The 21638-nt window shown below is 45.2% G+C and overlaps 1 protein-coding gene across 22 annotated transcripts in view; it reads right to left on the bottom strand.

Moving 5' to 3' along the window:
• Positions 1 to 21638, bottom strand: part of MCPH1 (microcephalin 1) — a 232568-nt gene that overhangs the window by 158471 nt on the left and 52459 nt on the right. For all 22 annotated transcript variants that reach the window (XM_081521367.1, XM_081521358.1, XM_081521359.1 and 19 more), the window contains 2 exons: positions 5443 to 5480; positions 3031 to 3193 (listed from right to left, as the gene is read on the bottom strand). In XM_081521367.1, the coding sequence (XP_081377493.1) occupies positions 3031 to 3193; positions 5443 to 5480 (201 nt within the window). The remainder of the gene's footprint in view (positions 1 to 3030; positions 3194 to 5442; positions 5481 to 21638) is intronic.

Genomic DNA, 21638 nt, shown 5'->3' with positions numbered 1-21638 from the left:
CTCTGAGGGAGAGCCTGGCCCAGGCGCCGTCCTCCTGGAGCCCCCTGAAATCTCGGGCTCCTCAGATGCAGACGCATCACCCCAGGCTCTGCACTTTCATACTTCCCTCCTCCTTCTGGGCCTTTCTAAACTTTTGGAAAGTCTGCCCTTATAGAATTCAAATCAATTAAAAGTCATCAGCCAGGGATACAGGAGTGTTGCGTGGCCTTTATGGAAGTAACGCATCGGCATTATTGTGAGAGCAGGCAGAAGAAGGGCCCCGCAGCTATCCGTGGAGGAGTCCCAGGGGTCTGTGACCGATGCGGTGACTGACACTAATGACCTCGACATGGGAGGGGCTCTGTATTATCTGGGGGGGCTCCGAGAGACCACGAAGGTCCCAATAAACGAATGATGGAGGCAGGAAGTCAGAGACGTGACCAGGGAAGCAGAGGCTGGTGACATCACAGCTGGAGGGGGCCGCGAGCCACGGGCCGTGGGCGGCCTGCAGAAGCTGAAGAGGGCAGGAAGCAGGAGTTCTCCCGGAGCCTCCAGCAGGGACAGAGCCCCACAACACCTGGCTGTGAGCCCAGGGAAGCCTATGCAGACTGCTGACCTTGGAGACTGTGAGAAGACAGGTCTGGGGGTGGGGGTGGGGGTTAGCCTCTAAATGTGTAGTAATTTAACATGGCCAAGGGACACTAACACAGTACCACGGATCCTGTGGGCATGTGGCTCCAGGTCTGTGCTTCGCTTTCTGAACTGTTCCAGCCGTGCTGCCCCCTGTTCTCCACGCACACATCTGAGAGTCTGCCTGTGCATCATCAGTGAACTCTGTGAGTGTGAGCAGGAACACGTTAAATCTGCAGAGCACTTTAGGGGAGAGAGTCTTTTAACCACACTGAGTCTTCCAGTCCTTGCGCACGATATGTCTCTGCTGTTTCCAATCCTCCAGGCCACAGAGTCTACACATCCTTTTCTGTTACATTTAAACTCAAGTATGTCAATGTTGGGGCTTCCCCAGTGGCTCAGAGGTAAAGAATCTGCCTGTCAATGCAGGAGCCCTGGGTTCGATCCCAGGGCTGGAAAGATGCCCTAGAGGAGAAAATGACAACCTATTGCAGTATCTTTGCCTGGAGAATCCCATGGACAGAGGAGCCTGGCCACAGTCCAGGGAGTCGCAAAGAATCAGACACAACTGAGCAACTCAACACCACCACCATCTTAGTGTCGACCTTGTACTACTGAATCCTTGCTTGCCAACAATGCGCTGAACTCACTTATTAGTTCTGAGAGCTTTCTGGTGGATTTGTTGCAATTGTCCACACAGACTCTCAGGTAGTCTGAGAACAGAGGTAGCTCCCCCCTTCCCCTCTATAACCGAAACGCCTTTTCTTTCCTTTTTGTGGCTTATCACTGCACTTACACTTAGCCCACTCACTACGCCACGTGGGCAAGGCTCCTCCCTCAGGCAGGAAGGCCCAGGCAGGCAGGCCTGTCCGAGCACAGGAAGCTTATCAGATAACACGGTTCACTTCCCGACTCGCTCATGGATAGCAGTTAATCCCACAGAGAGAGGTTAATTCCACGCACAGTGGCCTGATATTAAATGCACACCTGGCTCCGTTTCTATGTGTGATTAGTGGTGGAACCCTGGCAGGACTTGGGGCAGAAACGCGTGCACGCAGGCAGGGCTCCCCACACCTGGCAGCGGGAGGGCAAGCACCAGCCCTCATGCCTGCGCCCTCCGCTGGCTCTGCATTCCAGGAGGACAGGCTGGTACAGAACAGAGCACAGCTGCCTGGCCTCATAAAAGATAATGTCTTCCTCTGAAACATGAGGGAAGGAAGAGGTGACTGATAAACAGAGACACTGTGAATTGGAGAGAAAGCAAACAGGATATTCATTCACAGAGGCTGGAGCTATTAATGACATTGCATACAAAGAAATGTGGACCGGTACTTGTACATAATTAAGCAAGGTAATTGCTAATTGTTGCCTAGACAAACAGGACTTTGTGGGGGGAATTCCAGCCTTTTCCACTTCATGACTCCAACCACTAATATCTTAAACCTCATGTACCAGAGAGAGATGCAGGTTAAATCATAACAAGGGAAAAAGACGACAGCTGAACTTGAAAATATACCTGTTGATTTGCATATTATAATTCTACCGGTTTAAATTAACACAGCATTCCCAGGTGGTTCAGTGCCAAAGAATCTGCCTGCAATGTAGGAGATGCAGGTTTGATCCCTGGGTTGGGAAGATCTCCTGGAGAAGGAAATAGCAACCCACTCTGGTATTCTTGCCTGGGAAGTTCCATGGACAGAGGAGCCTGGCACACTCCAGTCCATGGGGTCACAAAAGAAATAGCATGGCTTAGTGACTCAACAACAACAGCAGTATAACACATGCTTAGGGGGAGGAGAAGGGAGCCTGGGTACTTAGCAGATGTAAAATAGTGATGCAAGTAACAAATGATGCTACCCTCATCAGATAGTAATGCTTTGGAGTGACCACGGGTTGTGGGTCAAAGTAAAAATAGAAAGAGTGAGAAACAATTTCAATTCAAGAATAATGGAAAAAAATTACTTAAAAAAACCCAACCAAACTCTGCATTTAATACACAGAAATAAGGGCAAGTAATATTAAACATAGACATGCATAAGATAATAAGATATCTAAACGGGATTAAACGAACATGTCTCTCAGTAAGTAGACCCATCTGTGAAAACAATCACGGAATTCCTTTGGATTTTTACACAATCGCTAACATAGGTCACATTAATTCTTGGTCAAGCACAGAAGAAAGTGCATTGGACTGTGAGAACGTGCATGGGGCGTTCTCATTGCAAGTCTGCTCTGCTCGTGGCCGTGAGGTCTTTACCTGCAAACCTACCTGCTCATCCTCCTGGGAACCATCGGGAGATGAGGAGCCAGAGGGACTGGGGCAGGGGAGAAGAGGGCGGGATTAGCACGGACCGGCCCACCACTCAGCCCGGGGCAAGCACCCGGGACGCGTACGCGCACTCTGCGGGCACGGTGGCTTACCCACTCAAAGGACAGGATCCAGCAGCCGCGCGCGATGCCCAGCAGCACGCTCAGGGTGCGGCGCGGCCTCCCGGCCAGCACGTGCGTCGTGGTGCTGCACACCTCCCGCGCCAGCGAGAAGCCCTTTAGTCTGTTCACGACCTGGATCACCATGCCGTACTTTCTGTGAAGCGGAGAGAAAAGTCAACACATGGTGGGATGTGTTTCCTGCGCATAAACATCAAGGGGATGACAATGAACTAAAATGTAAAAAACTAGAAAAAAATGTACACCAACTTCTGTGGTGCTCATTGCCCTGCAATCCATAACTTGAAATCTGGGGGAAATAAATTTCAGATCTCAACTCCAACTGTCTATTCTAGTGGCTAAGAAAACAGCGGCCCCAAGCAAAAAGGGGTTCCCCAGGTGCCCGGGCGGGGCCTGCCAGCACCCTGCACCAGGCCTCCTCGACACCCAGACCCCATCGTGTTTACTTTTGAGTCCTGTCGGACCTAGTTTTTGCATTGTCAGAACCAAGATCCTCACATATTTTATTTTAAAAATAAAACATTTATCAAGAGTAAAACATATAATTTTATAGGTCCTGTTTATTAAAACTTCAGATTGAACCTCAGGGCAAATTTCACAAAGCTCATCACTGTTTATCTTCTGATCTATCATCCCACTAATGCTTTAAGTACCCTTTTTCCTCTTTAAATATTTCTCTTCCCTAACTTTCTTCCCAAATCACTCTCCATATTCCCTTTCTTCCTTTTACGATCACCTTTCTATTATGCCTTTAACTCTGACATGCTGCTTTTCCCCCTGTCTGCCAGCAGCTTTGGGAAATCCCTGCCAAAACATGAGCACCGCATAGGCTTTCTGAGCCGCACTGTGACGTGCACGGTGAGTTAAGAAACTTCTCCTGTCTCCAAAAATTACATTCCAAAGGGAAGGAGGCAGTTTTGTCCATGATTATGCACACCATCTCCAACTATCCCCTGCTTATATTATGGCATTTCTCAGCTATGATGATCTGGGCTTTGCCGATCACAAGACTTATTTTTCACTTGTGAAATACAAGGCCTGACCTCTATCCTGGTGAGAATTTTCCAGGGATCCCCAGGGTATAGTAGATGGATGAGTCAGGACCGGGCACATCACTTTAACCAGAGGATATATGCTTATTGGAGTTGCAGGAAATATTTAAATTGGGGGAGGGGTATAAAATGCAAATAAAACAATAGCAAAAAGAAGTGAAAACCTCTAAGCCAGACACGCTCTAGAAACCTGTTCCTGCATATCTATGATTTTGTTATTCCAAGTCTGGGAGCTTCTAGCTCTTCGCTGGATGTGCTAATCAATAACAAGGATCTTTGCAAAACACGGCTAATCAATATGACCTTAGAACATCTAGGTCTTGTTCTTACCTTCTGACAACAAGTATCTGGGGCAGGAATGAACCAAAAAGAGATTCAAAATGGCCTAAATGAAGAGTTTGATTTTCAAACCTTCGATTGAGAAGATAGCTAGCTATCAGTGTTTTTTGTTTTTTGTTTTTTAAATTTGGAGCAAAAATATAGACTTTTAAAAATGTTAGACCAATATTCAATTATTCATTTCTGTATTAAACTATTTAGGATGACCCACGTATTTCACAAGACATAAACAGAACTTGTGAGTGTGCTCCTTTTTCACTAGATAACATGTGGGTTTTGAACGACCAGTCCTTTTAACTTCATGTCACAGGTGGGACGGGATCCCGCCACCCAAAGTCTGGGAAGCATGTACTCTTTCTGCCGCCTGTTTTGCACTGAGATGTCCCAGTGTTTTGATGGATATCTTAAAGCCCTAAAACTTTCGATATTAAAAAAAAAAAACATTTTTTTTCCTCTTTAAATAAGAATTCAAAAATCTGTTGCAAATAATAAGGCACGGTATTTTTGTTGGATGTGCAACATTGTGCTAATGTTTAAAGGAGATGATAAGAGTGCGCTAGGGAGCTGTGAATGCTTCCACCAGATGTGCAGACAGCTGCTTGACCACAGTGGTAGAAAGCATCCCACTAAAGGGTTTCTTTAAGATCTTTAAGGGAAGCGCTTCCACCAGTGAGGCTCCACTTACGGGGCCTTCATGGGGTGGGGGTGGTGGACTTGCAGAGCTGTGCGGTACAAGATGAGCAAGAGGAGCGGCAGATACTAAAACGCCTCTAAATGCCATCCAAGCCACTCAAAGGTCTTCGATGCTGAACCGTTCACAGCCTTTCCACCACCTCTCTTATTTCCAGTGCTCTTCTGACCCCAGTGTTAATTACAGAGAGCAACACCGACCCAGCACGGGCGTGAGGGCTGCCCAAGCACCCAGCACAGTTTATGAACGAAAAGTCCAAACTTTCATATCGAGGAGAAAGTTATCAAAATAACGAGTACTTACTCAGATGGCATGCTTGTCATGACTAATGTTCTTGTTGGCTAGGGATGTCAAAAGAGAAGGAACAAAAAACAGTCAAAAATATAAAAAATATTTTTCCCACAGAAATAAACTTTGTTTTCTGAAAAGTTACATCACTTAAAAGTAAACATTTAAGCATATATCAAAGGGAAAAAACTTTATATTCCCGGAAAAAAAAAAAATAGCCCAAAAGATAGAAACTCAGATACTATCCCCAAACCGATCCAAAATAATCCAGGACATGAGGTGGGAGAGGAAAAGAACAGTTTCCCTCCAGAAATTCATTCTACCAGTTGCCTAGTGGGCCTCCACAAGTGCCAAATTGTTAATATGCTTCCAGGAAGGAGAGGGTAAGGAGACGTTTTTCTTGCAGGCTTAGAAACCATTTTTCCTGAGGCTTCTAGGCAACATATTCTTGGTCTCAGACGTAAGTACACAGTTATGGTCAAGCTTCTGCTACCTGACTCAAGCAGATTCTTTCATCCCTTTCCACACAAGAGCACAGATAATGGAACTGCTTATTTCTGTATTGGCATCACCTATTAATTGGAACTGTAAATTTTTAAAAATAAAACTTTTAAAATACTTTTTACTTATGCATGCTGATAGCAAAGAATTAAATGTTTCAGAAATACATAGTTAGACATATACATTTCCCTGTAGTTCCACCAACTAGAAATGACTATTGTTTTATAATTCGATATATATTAGGGAAATGGTCTTTTAGTACAAAAAAATACCTTTATTTATTTAGTTCTGCCTGTGATGGGTCTTCATTGTGGTACGCAGGCTTAGCTGCCCTACATCATGTGGGATCTTAGTTCACCAACCAGGGATCAAACCTACATTCCCTGAATTGGAAGGCAGATTCTTAACTACTGGACCACCAGGGAAGTCCCCCTAAATGTTCTCTTTATTTAAAAAACAAATGTGAATGCACACTATTCTTACACTCTTTCAGGTCATGTGATGTGCCTCAAATGGAACCAGCTGCTCAGTATAACCTCAAAACCATCATGGCACACAAACCAGTGTCTTGAATGGTCCTATGAATGAATGAGAAGAAACCAAAAGTGCCCAAAGGACCCAGAGGGACACATGGTGGACTCAAGGGCCTCTGTGCCACATAGGTGTATTGAGGGACAATGAAGGAAGAGACAAGATGAATGAAAAAGATACTCGGAGGAAGACCTCAGAAACGGCAGATGAGCTAGCTAACGATGGACAGCCACTGTTCTGTGTTTTTAGTTATCCCTCCAGAGCATCCTTTGTAAGCTCTCCTCTGTTCTGGATACGAGCGGAACGTGAGCACGGCTCCCTGGGTTGAGTCTGGAGACAAGGCCTTTATGCAGGAGTAAGATTCTGGCTTCAGTGTCATCCTAGAATGAAGACTGCACGGAGCCAGCGACATGGCCAGCCCCAAGTAAAACCCTGCAGGAGGTCATTCCAAGACAATTTACTTTCTTCTGGGGACCCATACAGAAGCAGCCTGTAGGACGTTATCAGTGGGAAGCGCTCATTCCTAGAATGAAGGCGTCAAGGGGGACAGGCAGAGGAAGCTCTCCTGACTTCTGATCACCAGGCTCCTTCTCCGTGACTCTACCTCAGGCTGCTTCTCTTTCTTGCCTGCACTCACTCCCAAGGTGAGCCCTCACATGGCCTCAGGGCTTTCTGCAGGAGCAAAAATGCCTACAGCCCCAACTTCACACTTCTAGCTCAGACCAGCTCCGTGATGCCGAGACTCAGACTCTCCTCCTATCTGACATCTCCATCTGGAGGTCTAGTAAGGATCTCAGATGTGACATGTCCAAAACTAAGCTACTGTTCTTTTCAGGAAATTATGCAAGAAAAAGAAATAAAAGACATTCAAATTGAAAAGGAAGAAATCAAACTATCTCTCTTCACAGATAAGAAGATCTTACAGGCAGAAAACTCTATGAAGAAGCCATAAAAAAACATTAGGACAAATGAATTTAGCAAAGTTGCAGGAAACAAAAAAAGCACAAAACTTATTTGTATTTCTATACCTTAGTAATGAACAATCAGAAAAGGAAACTAAGAAATCAATTCCATTTATTAGCATCAAAAGGGAATAAAGTACTTAGGAATAAATTTAATAAAGATGATGCAAGCCTTGTAACCTGAAAATTTTTTTTAATTGCTAAAACAAATCAAAGATGACCTAAATAAATGGAAAAACAGCCTGTGTACATGAATTGGAAGAGTTAATATTATTGATGACAATACTTGCCACAGCAGATTCAATGCAATCTCTACCAAAATTCCAATGGCAATTTTTGTAGGAATGGAAAAATCCATCCTAAAATCCATATGGAATTCCAAGGAAACACAAATAGCCAAAACAATCTTGAAAAAGAACCACAAGATGGAGATCTCACACTTCCTGATTTCAAAATCTACTACAAAATTATAGCACTCAAACTGTATAGTACTGCATAGGGATAGATGTGAAGACAGAATTGAAAGTCTAGAAATAAACCCTCACATCTATGGTCAACTATTTTTGACAAGGTTGCCAAGATTGTTCATGGATAGTCTCTTCAGCAAGTGATGCTGAGAGAGCTGGATAACCACATATGAAATAATAAAACTGGATCTTTACCTTATACTATAGAAAAAAAATAACTCAAAATGGATCTAATTTGAGAGCAGAAGCTATAAAACTTTTGGAAGAAAACATAGGGAAAAATATTCATAACACGGGTTGCTTAAATTATGGCACCAAAAGCACAGGAAAAAAGATAATTAAAAAAACTGGACTTCATCAAAATTAACAACTTTTTTGGCATCAAAAAACACTATCAAGAGAGTGAAAAAGATAACCCAAAAAATGGGAGAAAATATGTGCTAATCATACATTTGAGAAGGGTTTAACATGCAGAATATATAAGAACTCCTCCAACTCAACAAAATAAGGACAATTCATTTAAAATATGGGCAAATAACTTGAATAGACATTTCTCCAAAGATAAGCAAATGGCCCACAGCACATGAAAATATGCTCTAACTCACTAGTCATCTGGGAAATTCAAATGAGATACCAGACCTAATGAGATACTACTTTATAGTTACTAGGATGGTTACAACAACAACAACAATAAAAATCCCCCAAAACAGCAAGTGTTAAGGGTTTGAGCTGGAAGCCGCATGCGTTCTGGCTGGAATATAAAAGAACGCAGCCACAGTAGGAAACATCTGGTGGCTCCTCAAAAAGTGAAACACAGAATTACCACAGGACCAGCAAACTTACTCCTGGCATATATCAAAATGAATTGAAAAACAAGGACTCATATACTTGTATGTGAATTTTCACAAGAGCCAAAAGGTGAAAACAATCCATGTCCATCAGTAGGTAAAAGGATAGACAAAATTTGGAATATACATACAATGGAATATTATTCATCCATAAAAACAAATGAAGTTCTCATATATACAACGTGGATGACTCTTGAAAACATGCTAAGAGAAAAAAAGCTAGATATAAAAGGATACATGCTGTATAATTCTATTTACAAATTATCTAGAAAAGGTAAGCTTGTAGATAGGAAGTAGACCAGAAGTTACTGGGGGCTGCAGCGAAAAGATACATGCAACCCAGTGTTCACTGGAGCACTGTTTACAATAGCCAAGGCATGGAAGCAACCTAAATGTCCAGACAGAGGAATGGATAGAGATGTGGTACATACATACAACAGAATATTACTCATTCATTAAAAAAGAATGAGATCATGCCATTTGCAGCAACCCAGATGGACCCAGAGAGTGTTATACTGAGTGAAGTAAGTCAGACAGAGAAAGAGAAATGTCCATATGACATTACTTATACGTGGAATCTAAAACGAAACTATAGAACTGAACTTACAAAACAGAAAGAGACTCACAGACGTAGAAAACGAACTTATGGTTTCCGGGGCAGGGAGGAATGGTTCGGGACTTCGGGATGGTCATGCACGCTCTGCTGTGTTTAAAGTGGATGACCAACAAAGACCTATTGTGCAGCACAGGGAACTCAGCTCAGCGTCATGTGGCAGCCTGGATGGGAGGGGGGTTTGGGGGAGAATGGATGCATGTGCGTGTCTGGCTGAGCCTTTGCTGTTCACCTGAAACTATCACAATGTTGTTAATCGGCCATACTCCACTACAAAATGTTTTTGGTGTTAAAAAAAGAAACAAAGAAAGAAAGAAGAACCTACCAGGGGATGGGGTGAGGTGGGAACTGAGGGTTATTAAGAACCCTTCTCGGAAGGGTTTTTGGGGAGCTAGGGTCTTTCAGGCATGTTCTCCTTGTTGGGCCCCGTGAGAGAGACACTGCACTTGCCTTCACCACAACCTCGTATCAGTAAACTGGCCCTACTACACTGTGGGGGAGCAAACACAAGCTTGGTTTGGAAACATGTGGACAATTCTTTCACTTTTCCTCTGTTTGACAATCTTTATAAGAGAAAGTTTCAACTGTTCTTCCGGTGAACATTCTGTGAACTGGCAAGGCATATAACCACCACTGCAGAAACAACTTAGAGGGTCAAGTATCAATTTACCCCTTACAGTACTTGAAGCGCAGCAAGCATTCAGCGTGCTCTGCTGAGTAGAATAAAAGCTCTGTGCACAGAAGTCAAGGTATTTTTCCTCCTCTTAGAATGCTATCACTACTGGAAAATGCCTTCTACCAGGCAATTATACAAAAAGAAGATATGAAGCATAGAAGATACAGTCAGATGCCAGGAGACCCAGAAGACTGCAATTCAGTACATCCTTTTGCAGCTCACTTGTTAGTGACTTCGTATCTGATGGCCACTTGGCCTTTCCTTACCTCACGGGTCTTATCAAGAAACCAGACAATGAAGTACTCCTAGAGGGCCAAGTGATTAATTACTCTGCTGAAAGCAGATATTAATCCCAGCAGTTTTGTAAACTATAACCTTCACAGTATGTGGTTTCATGAGAATACATTTCCTAACTTGGTCGTTTATCTATGTAACCTTTGCTACATGTCACCTTTCAATGAAAGCAATAAAAACGGGGAGAAAGTTCAGCTGCTTTCTATTCTCTCAATGACGGTAACCTGATCCTGCTCCACCCTGGCTGTCAAGTCTATCCATAAGGTGATAGTCACAGTGCACAAATCTCATAAGGATCAGTAAATCTTATTTAACATTATTGGAAAAGACAAAAAAAAATCTGGAAAACTCAGCAGTGACCACAGGACTGGAAAACGTCAGTTTTCATTCCAATCCCAAAGAAAGGCAATGCCAAAGAATGCTCAAACTACTGCACAATTGCACTCATCTCACACGCTAGTAAAGTAATGCTCAAAATTCTCCAAGCCAGGCTTCAGCAATATGTGAACCGTGAACTTCCAGATGTTCAAGCTGGTTTTAGAAAAGGCAGAGGAACCAGAGATCAAATTGCCAACATCTGCTGGATCATCGAAAAAGCAAAAGAATTCTAGAAAAACATCTATTTCTGCTTTATTGACTATGCCAAAGCCTTTGACTGTGTGGATCACAATAAACTGTGGAAAATTCTGAAAGAGATGGGAATACCAGACCATCTGACCTGTCTCTTGAGAAACCTGTATGCAGGTTAGGAAGCAACAGTTAGAACTGGACATGGAACAACAGACTGGTTCCAAATAGGAAAAGGAGTCCGTCAAGGCTGTCTATTGTCACCCTGCTTATTTAACTTATATGCAGAGTACATCATGAAAAACGCTGGGCTGGAGGAAGCACAAGCTGGAATCAAGATTGCCGGGAGAAATATCAATAACCTCAGATATGCAGATGACACCACCCTTATGGCACAAAGTGCAGAAGAACTAAAGAGCCTCTTGATGAAAGTGAAAGAGGAGAGTGAAAAAGTTGGCTTAAAGCTCAGCACTCAGAAAACGAAGATCATGGCATCTAGTCCCATCACTTCATGGGAAACAGATGGGGAAACAGTGGAAACAGTGTCAGATTTTATTTTTTGGGCTCCAGAATCACTGCTGATGGTGACTGCAGCCATGAAATTAAAAGACGCTTACTCCTTGGAAGGAAGGTTATGACCAACCTAGACAGCATATTTAAAAGCAGAGACATTACTTTGCAAACAAAGGTCCGTCTAGTTAAGGCTATGGTTTTTCCAGTGGTCATGTATGGATGTGAGAGTTGGACTATACAGAAGGTTGAGCACTGAAGAATTGATGCTTTTGAACTGTGGTGTTGGAGAAGACTCTTGAGAGTCCCTTGGACTGCAAGAAGATCCAACCAGTCCACCCTAAAGGAGATCAATCCTGGGTGTTCATTGGAAGGACTGATGTTGAAGCTGAAACTCCAATACTTCAGCCACCTCATGCGAAGAGCTGACTCATTGGAAAAGACCCTGATGCTGGGAAGGATTGGGGGCAGGAGGAGAAGGGGACGACAAAGGATGAGATGGTTGGATGGCATCACTGATTCGATGGACATGGGTTTGGGTAGACTCCGGGAGTTGGTGATGGACAGGGAGGCCTGGCGTGCTGCGATTCATGGGGTCACAAAGAATCGGACATGACTGAGCGACTGAACTGAACTGAACCTTTATTCGAACCAACCACAGTGCATGTTGAAAAATGAAACGGTCCTTTAAGACTGAGACCTGGATCTCCCTGTCCTGTAAGATGCATTCCCATTCTATGCAAAGTTGATTCTGCAAAACAAACTTGAACTTGACCTGGTCCCTGTGCCCTGGAACCTAGAATGCTGGGGAAGAACTCTTCCCACCCTTTCAGACTCTTGGAAAAGCGCAGTGGAAGGGACCACGCTCCCCTCCGCTGCTCTGAGACAGGACAGCAGTGCCTTTCCTAGGTGGCTCAGAAAAGCCCACCTCCAGCCTCCCTGGGATTCCCAGCAGACTCAGACAACCCCTTGCTCACCTGCCTCTGTCAAGCCCCAGGCCACCGCCTTTTCTCTGCTCCTGTCACATCAGTCTGAAGAGAATGGGCTCAACTGTCTCGTGCGTTTGCTTTCACAGATCTGGAGCTGGGCCTCGCATGGGACCGGCCCCGCTTCCCCGCCCAGGTAACCCTGAGCTGAAGGCGTCCTCGGGCACCTTCCTGAGTCGGGACTCAGGGTCCCAGCATCAGGACCAGATTGAGTCCTGGAGTCCAGACTCTAGTCCAGCAATACCATGGTAAGGATTTGATGTTTATTGACTTCCTGAGTGTTCACTCTGGGGCCCGTTTCTTTTGGTTTCACGGTCTAAGCATTTGGTGATCTCTGCAAATGGTTTGATGGTTCACAGAGATCTTTGTTCCCTGACAGATGACAGAGTTTTTTCTGCTTGTTTTTCTACTTTCAGCTCAAAACTATTAAGAATTTCATGCCACCAGGGAGTAGATATCTGGACTAAATTTTGGATTTCCGTGTTTACACCATAAGAGAAATTTTTAGCTATGAGTAAAATTTTAAAATTGAAATTACAAGCTGTGTGTGTGTGTGTGTGTGTGCATCCATGCCTGTAATCCAGAAAGGCCATTCTCTTCCTGAGAAAAGCATCTTGAGATGGTGTTACCAACTGAGATTTTTAAATCTCCTAAAGAAGCTGTTGGCTTAGAAATAAGTGCCTACAAAACAAATATTCCTAAAACTCCCAAATATTATGGAAATTGAACTCCCAGTATTTTAAACAGTGCCAGAAAAGAAAAAATACTTAAAAATAATTTTGGGGGGGGGATTTCCTTACTGTTTCCTTTTTTAAATTGGGGTATAGTTGATCTACAACATTTTGTTAGTTTCAAGTTATAAAATAGTGATTCAGAAATTTTATAGATTATATTCCACTTAAAGTTATTATAAAATACTAGCTATATTCCCTGTGCTGTGCAATATATCCTTGTAGCTTATTTACGACGAGCCTGGTCCCTGGCTTACAGTGTTCCCGGAGTTAGGGAGGTGACTCTGAGCAGGCCCAAGAACTAGAGCAGACGGTGGAGACCTCAGAAGAAAGGAATTCACCCGAATTTATAGGCACTGCAGGTGAAATCTGACAGCAGGCTCTTGGCCTGGCTTCCTTACCCCAAGAGGCTTTTAAATGTTACAATGTACGATTCCTTATGAAAACTTCCCGCAAATCAAACCTAAGGCCTAGGTGGTAAATTACCATTCTTGCTGCACCTATCTAAACACAGCTAATGAGACCAGCCTTATTCTGTGATCATAAATAATCTTTCTTTGATTACTGGAAGAGGGACTATAGAAAAAAATTCCGTTTCTATGGGAAACTCTGCAGTGTTTACCGAACACCATTCCAGGACTTTGGATTTCAGCCATGTTCACTGAGTGACTCTGCACCTCTGTGGACACTGCAGGGAACTGGTGGATGCGAAAACCCTGCTTTACTAGACTTCCTTCTCCTCTAGGTAAAAACCAGCTTCCATCCCTATCTGCACGCTGGCCCGGGTCCTCCTGCCTTGCCCAAACTGCCAGTCCTTACGGTCTCCTTCAGCGTCTGCTTACAGTCCCCCAAACTAACGTCTCGGCACCAGCAGCAGCCGGCGCCAGGCAGCCCAGATCCCGGTCTGGCCTCTGGTGGCCTTGCGGGTGCCCTTCTCCCCGGCTCTGATGGAGCCGTGGGCGCTGCTGGGCAAACATGACCCGGTGGGCAGGGCTGTCTCTGCACAGGCCCCGGGACCTCCTGGCACATGCCTCTGTGTGAGAGGTGGCCACGCCTGTGGGCAGCCTTGATGGAGACCCTCAGGACACTTGACGAGCTGTCCTGCAAAACTAAGAGCTGCTCCTTCATGGGCCCTGAAGGCTCAGCTCCCAAGTCTTCATACAGTACAACCGCCTACATCAATTTGTTTGCTCCTTTTCACTTTAGGAATACCTCTTTTACAATGTCCAATCTTCAGGGCCCGAAAACAACCAAATCTTTGCCAACGGCAGATGAACCAGCATCAGCAAGAATTCCCCAGAGGCTATGAGACTCAGAGTTGCCTCACTAAGAAGGTTTACAATCACGTCCGAGTTGTTTGCTGAGGAACCATGTCCTTTTCTCTGGGACTGAGAACATGCAACCCGAGCCCTGTGCGCCTGTGAAACCGTGCTGGCTGGAAAGCCACCACCCTCGTGTTGGAAGAAAAGGCTGACTCCACAGGACCACTGCTCTGCATCACCCACACTATCTTTCTCCCTCCACCAGCTCAGGTAAGACGGCCTGCATTCACATCTCCTTGCCCAAAGGCCCTCACCCTCAGGGCCACCCTTGTTTCCCCGGCTCTGTGAAGCCCCAGGGCTTCTCCTTCCCCTGAGCGTTCCTCATCAAAGAGTGAGCTCTATATTATAATGGCCTCAATAAAACCATCTCCCTAATTTCAGTACATTTTGTCTGTCACAACTACTACATGTTTGTTTTAAATGTCTAGGAACAGAGTTTTGAGAAAGGCTGTGAATACCCAAGAAGCAACTGTCTCATTAGATCTTCTACTTTAGTGTTTTAACTTCTAATGTCAAGTTTGTCCTCTGAGGTCAATTTTGAATATAAAGCGATGAAAAAAGGAAGAAATCCTCGAATAATTAATAGAAACAGAATCATCTTATCCTAAAAAGAATGCAGATACTAATATTCATTTGGTCATTAGACACTAAATAAGTCAGACTACTTTATCAAGCACAAAACCAGACACTAGGGATATAAAGAACGATTCCCACTGTAAAGAGGGTGAAAAGCATGTTGATATAAAGCTATAATCTAGTCACGTTACAGGTATCATCAGATATATGTCTAGTCAAGAATACAAAGGAGGCAAAACTGGCAGCCTGACGTGGAAGGTGGTCAGGAAATCTTGAAGGAAATCGTGACCCAGTTAAGACTCGGAGGACAAGGAGTTTGGCAGGCAAGATAGGGCAGGAGGGTCTAGACAGATTCCTTTCTGCAAAGGGAGGGACAGAAAGGGGCTCCTTTGGGAATCTGAGAGGAGTCTGTATGGATTTACCAAGATGTCACTTCAGAGATCAACATTCAGAAGAGAGTAAATCTTGGGAAGAATTGTGGCAAGACTGGGAAAGGTGAAGCAATGTCATAATCATCAATCGGAAGGAAAAACAAGCCTGGATGAGAGAAGATGGAATGGGCACCAAAGCTGCAACAGTGAAGATGCAATGGAGGCATGGGATTTAAGAAAATCAGGAGGAGGTGGAATAAAGCAACCTCAGCGGCCTTGCGCCTTGATGGATAATGGAGCACAGGAGAGCAGAGCGTGTGAGCGAGCTGAAGGCAAGAGCGAGATCATCTGGGAAGAAAGGGAGAGGGCGCAGCTCCAAGAAGCACTCACTCCGGCAGAGCGGGAAGGGTTAGGAGATCAGCGGTGAACATCTGGCTTCTCTTCAACACAAGACAAGAGGCCCAGAAGTGGGTGGTACAGTTTAAAAAGAGCTGCGATACTGTAGCACTCTCCTTCATAAAGGGACTTTTAGAGAAGGAGTAAGACAAGTCGCTTGGAAATGGTATGAGTTCACAGAGGGAAGACGTTTCCTAATTCTCAACAGGACGGTAGAAATGATGCCCCTTAGTTCACACTAGTATGGCTTGTGGGAGGCTCCACTGATTTTCTCATGTTTGAGAGGACACAAGAACTCTTTCATTGTCGGCAGTAGCCTGTGATGCTAAGTTAACAAGGCAGCCAGACGGTTCAAGGTATGACCTCTGTTGTCTTCCTGCACTGACGTTGGTGGGACACGGCTTGGAGATCCAGAAAGTTTACCTGTATTCACGGGTCATCCAGGGGCTTAACTGGATTCATCAGATGTGAGAAGGGACAGAAACACAAGGCGTGTATCTTAACACTGTAGCTGTAAGCGTGACGCTCTCAGAAATGAAAACACAGTAAAACTGCAGTATACAGACAACCTCAAGAAAAGTGGACACTTTCATCCCATCATTTTCAGTATGTTAGTGTAGAATGTAAGTGTCCCACTGTTATTCTGCTCACATCTATGCAGTTAAGCATTTCAGGGTTTCTGTTATAGAACGCCCATGACAGAAAGAAGAAAAACAAACTTCTATGTTTTTAACATTGTTGTTCATCAAAAATAGAAAGCATAGCAGCACTCTGTTCCTTAAAAGGAAAACACTTGTCCAAATACAGCTACGCAGCACCAAAAGGTGATCAAAGCCAACACAGAGAGATAATCATAGGAAATAATCCACTAACCGGTGAGGAAGAGCTCGCAGATATGAAACATGGTACTTAATTTCAGCAAAAGCACTTTCTGGAAGTTCTGAAGCGGTGAGTTGGGGGAGGGCAGGTGAAAGTGACTATCTGGGAAACAGTCTAGTTGATTTTGCTTTAATAAGATCAAAGGGAGGTCAAATGAAACAAACATACTTGTTTTAGTAGTGATAAAAAAGAAACACCTCAAAAATAAAACATTCTTTAAATGTTTTGGGTTTAGCTACCATTTCATAAGTAAACAGTGGAAACACTTTTCCTAAAAAAAAAAAAAAAAAAAGTAAAGAGATAGGCTGATTCATGTTGATGTATGGCAGAAACCAACAAAATATTGTAAAGCAATTATCCTTCAATTAAAAATAAATCCTTTTAAAAGTGAGGAGATAATCCACACCTTTGCCAAGATTATTGATTTTAATCACTACTAATATAAACCCCCCTAGATATGTGGGCACTGCCAGAATCACATGTTTGCGTCAATTTTGACTACAGAGAACATTCGCTCAGTTGTGTCCGACTCTGCGACCCCACGGACTATAGCCAGCCAGGCTCCTCTGTCCATGGAATTCTCCAGGCAAGTATACTGGAGTGGGTAGCCACTCCCTTCTCCAGGGGATCTTCCCAATCCAGGGATCAAATCCGGATCTCCCACATTGCAGGCAGATTCTTTACCATCTGAGCCACCAAGGGAGCCCCCAAGAGAACATAAAAGTGAGCAAATCATATAGACAAAACATTAATTCTGGATAATATCTTCAAATCAGACCTGAGAATTTTCTGTCCTCTAGACCCTGGCAGCTATATCATTTAAGTGTCTTCAGAAAAAGCTCAATCTATGGGTAAGAGATCCCAGCTTTTTAAAAATAAGCAGCTCACTAGATGTGTCCTTCATAGTATTATCCCTTTGCTTTTAATTTGATGATAAAATCTATGCTCTGAAGCTGGGCTCACTGCAGAAAGCTGGGGCAGAAATCTTTAACTTGCTTAAGTGAACCTTTTTGTAACATAATTGTCCTTTATTATGTATTTGTTCCTTATATGAAATTTATTTCTTTAATAAGGAGAATTACAGAAACTCTTAATATTCAGGGTTTTTTTTCCTAAAAAAAAAACACCTTTCTAAATGTTCTCAAACAATGCAATAATAAAATGATCAGTTTTATTGGTCAGTAAAGCATCAGTATCAATTTTGATACTCATATGTTGGATAAAGATGAACGGTTTATAGTAAAAGGAAAAAAAAAACAAGCATAGAGAAAATGAAACATCTGAGTTATTTATCAATACCCAATTTGTTAAAAAACACATACACACAAATATCATGATATTGTAAGATGCTTTATCTAACAAACTTAGCATCAAACGCTGAGAGTGCCAGGGGCCAGCGCCTCCACCCGACTCCTGGCCCTGAGTGTGCTGGGGACTAGAGGCAATGGAGCCCTAATAGCAAGGAGAACACTCTTTTGAATGGAACGGCTCTGTCCCCCAAAGTTCCTCTGTTGGAATCCTAACCCCAAGGTGACAATGTCAGGAGGTGGGGCTTTGGGGGTGATTAGGTCCCGAGGGTGCAGCCTTACGAAAGGCACCCCTGAGCGTCTCTCCTCCTGTCTGCCATACCAGCTCTCCGTGAGAAGATGGCCGTGTACGAACCAGGAGGCAGCCACGCCTGACCCTGAACCCGCCCGGCCTTGGCCTCAGCCTCCAAAATGCTCTTTAGGAGCCGTCCAGTCTGCTGAATTCTGTCCCAGTAGCCTGCACAGACTAGACTGGAGTGCCACAGCCCCTTCTGCACTCACAGGAACAGGCTCCGGGGAGAAGAGGGGCCAGGAGAGGAAGGAGGCGGGACCCAGGCCACCCCAGTGTCCCAGAGAGGAGGAGGCGGCCCCACGGGGCTCCCGCAGGCCCCACCTGGGGCCCCTCTCAGACAGAGGACAACAGACGGCAGCCCACTGAGTGACGTGAGGCATCCGAGCCCACACGGCATGCCGCGGGAGAAGGACGTCCAGGGTGGGCGGCCAGCCTGAGCCTGCCTTTCAGCCCCGTCGCCACCAGCAGGCATTTAAGGGCTGCTTCAGCTCCCGGCCCCTGCGGACAGCCTGACAAACAAACTTGCTCAGACAGCTCAGCTTCCGAGAAGGGCAGAGATCTTTCACCATATACTCTCAACATACCCTAAACTCAAGAAGCCTGGCCTTTGGGAAACAAGTGGGGTAAATCTGGGGGGAAAGGCAACTTCATGGGATGTCTGGGTTTTACTCTGAGACAAAGACACACCCTTGTCCCCTCTGGCCCTGAACCTCAGGGCTCACACCATAGCCGCAGCCTGGGTTCAGATTCCTAGTTTGCTAGCCGTTGTCCCACCTCTGTGGTAAAACTTCACCTGATGAGCTGGAGAGACACAGTAAAAAAAAAAAAAAAAAAAATACCAGAAAGAAAGAAAAAAGCCCCGATCTGATCAATGCTGAGAAGGATTTGGTGCCTTTTCAAATTTTTATTTATTTGTTTATTTTGGCTGCATCGAGAGGCTTGTGGGATCTCAGTGCCCCAGCCAGGAATGGAACCCAGGCCCTTGGCGGCGAAAGCACGGAGTCCTAACCACTGGGCCGCCAGGGAATTCCCTGCAGTGCTTTTTAAAAAAGAACAGAGTTAGATTACAACCAGTGGATTTATTCAAAAGTAGAAAGCAGAAGACATTTCCGTAGAAAAAGAAAACAGCATATCTTTAAAAAAGCTTTCGAAAACCTGAAGTTCACCGATAAGGAAGGGCGGAATGAGAGCCCCTGCAGACCAGCCTGCCCGATTCACGGCCATCGCACGTTATCCCGACTCACCACTGATACGCGAACTAAAGCCCAACGCGCATCCAAAAGCCACAAAAGCATGTGCCAAAATCTATGTGGAATGCCTCCAGCTTCATTTTCTAAGAGGCTGTAATAATGCCTCATTGATTCTGAGTTGTGTCTTCATCTGTCACTCTCCTATTTAACTCCTTTCCATCTGAATAACGCTGCTTTAACTTTTTTTTTTTAAACTACTAATATCCAATAATTCATATTCGTAAGTATTTATTTGGAGAGCGGTCACTTTGAAACCGAGCAGAGAGTTGAGCAGATTTAAGGAGAGGAGAAGCAATAAATTTCTTGTGACAGGAGAGGACAGCGTTGCTCCTCCAGAGAAGACTGGGAAAAAACCTGCTGGGAAAACCACCCACGGGTAAAGTGAACACGAGCTTTGTGGACACACACGTGTGTCTCCATGTGTGCACATCCTGGCACCTTAGCAACATGCAGATAACTCCTCCCACGTGCACTGGGGTCGGGGGGAAAAGCCGTGAAGTCTGCAGGCCCCTCCCTGCCCTCTCCAGGGCCGCTCTCTGGAGGGTCCTTGGCCCATGCAATCCCTTCCAGGAGGCATGTCCAGCCGTAACAGAGCTCAGAGGAGCAGGAGGGGGTTTCTTCCCAGGGCTGTCTCAAGTGACAGGAGGCTCTTTCCAGAAACCTCCCAGCAAGATTTCCCTTCGCATCTCATTGGGCAGAAGTGAGTCATGTTTCCAAACTGGAGAGAGAGACAGAACGAAGGAGATGTGCTTGACTCTAGGGTGGGGGCAGAGGGGTGTCATCACGTTAGGCGGGAACGGTTCCCTGGCACAGTGGCTGCTCAGTGAGGAAAGCATTTAGGGAGTCCCCTTGGTGGTACGAGTGGTAAAGAATCCCCTGCCAATGCAGGAGGTGTAAGAGACGTGGGTTCCATCCATCGGTCGGGAAGATGGAAGAAGGAATGGCAACCCACTCCAGTCTTCTTGCTGGAGAATCCCGTGGACAGAGGAGCCTGGTGGGCTGCAGTCCATGCGGTTGCAGAGTCAGACGCCACTGAGCAGGTGTGCATGTTGGTGGCCTAGAGGTTAGGACTCTTCACTTCCAGTGCAGTGGGTGCAGCTTCAGTCCCTGGTGGGGGGCTAGGGTCCCACAGGCCACACCGCGTGGCCAAATACATATATAAAAAAATTTTTTAAATCCCATTAGAAAATGAAAAAAACAAGTATTTAAAAGAACGGGTGGGACATGAAGTTGCAGGTCTTTTCCTTCTCTTCAGCTCCTTTACTCCCAGAGAATCCATTTTGTTGGGTTAAAGACTGCTACTTCAGCAGGTTGCTATTTTGAAGTTTTGCACAGCTCAGAGATTAATTTGATATTTCTAAGCCAGGTTACCAAGGTTACGATCCCTTGGCTAACATTCCCCAGATGTCATATTTAGCGAGCTAGACCTTCAGAACCAGCAGCTGTGACTACATCCGGGACGTGCATCTCGAATCTGCCCAGTCACCGAACGCCCGAGGCAGATGCTAATGGGATTTCTCGCAGTGTCCTCTGCCCCCAGACCTCTGGTGGGGGTGGGTGGGGAGGGTTCTACCTTGGCCTCTACCTTTACTGGCCCAAGATGACCGCCGGGGGCTCAGGAGAGTGGCTTCGGCATCGGCCCAGAGGCCCTCAGGCCCAGCACCCCCTGAACAGGACATGCCTGAGGCTTTCTGAAGCACACGTCTAGAACGCGGCACACAGCACCCACCAGACACAGAAAACACCGCCAAGAAAAGGTGGTGCTCTTCGAAGATTCTTTTGTAATGTTTTCTATATAAATATTTTATTCTCAAGCAGCTGTTACACCTCCCAGTGGCAGAGGTTCTCAGAGGGACTCTCAGAGTCGCATCCGCTGGCAGACTGGACACCTGTCATAACGAGCAACCCCTGTCCCCTTCCACTGCCAACTCTGGGTGCGCTTTGCCTGGAATGGCTCATCAAAGCAACTACAGATCCTGGTGCCAGAAGCCTAGGGACCTGCAGGCTCTGCCAGCTCCTCTCTCAAACTACATGCAAAGGCCTCCAGGGGAGGCGAGCCCCCTCTTACTGCTCTTGGGGGGTGCGGGGGTGTCTGAACAATGGGGAATTGTTTGTGGGGACATTTACAGAGG

The sequence above is a fragment of the Giraffa tippelskirchi genome, chromosome 8 (assembly GCF_054371585.1).
Source record: "Giraffa tippelskirchi isolate mGirTip1 chromosome 8, T2T-mGirTip1v1.2.pri, whole genome shotgun sequence".
Taxonomy (NCBI): Eukaryota; Metazoa; Chordata; class Mammalia; order Artiodactyla; family Giraffidae; genus Giraffa; species Giraffa tippelskirchi.
This window is presented reverse-complemented; position numbering and strand designations above follow the sequence as displayed.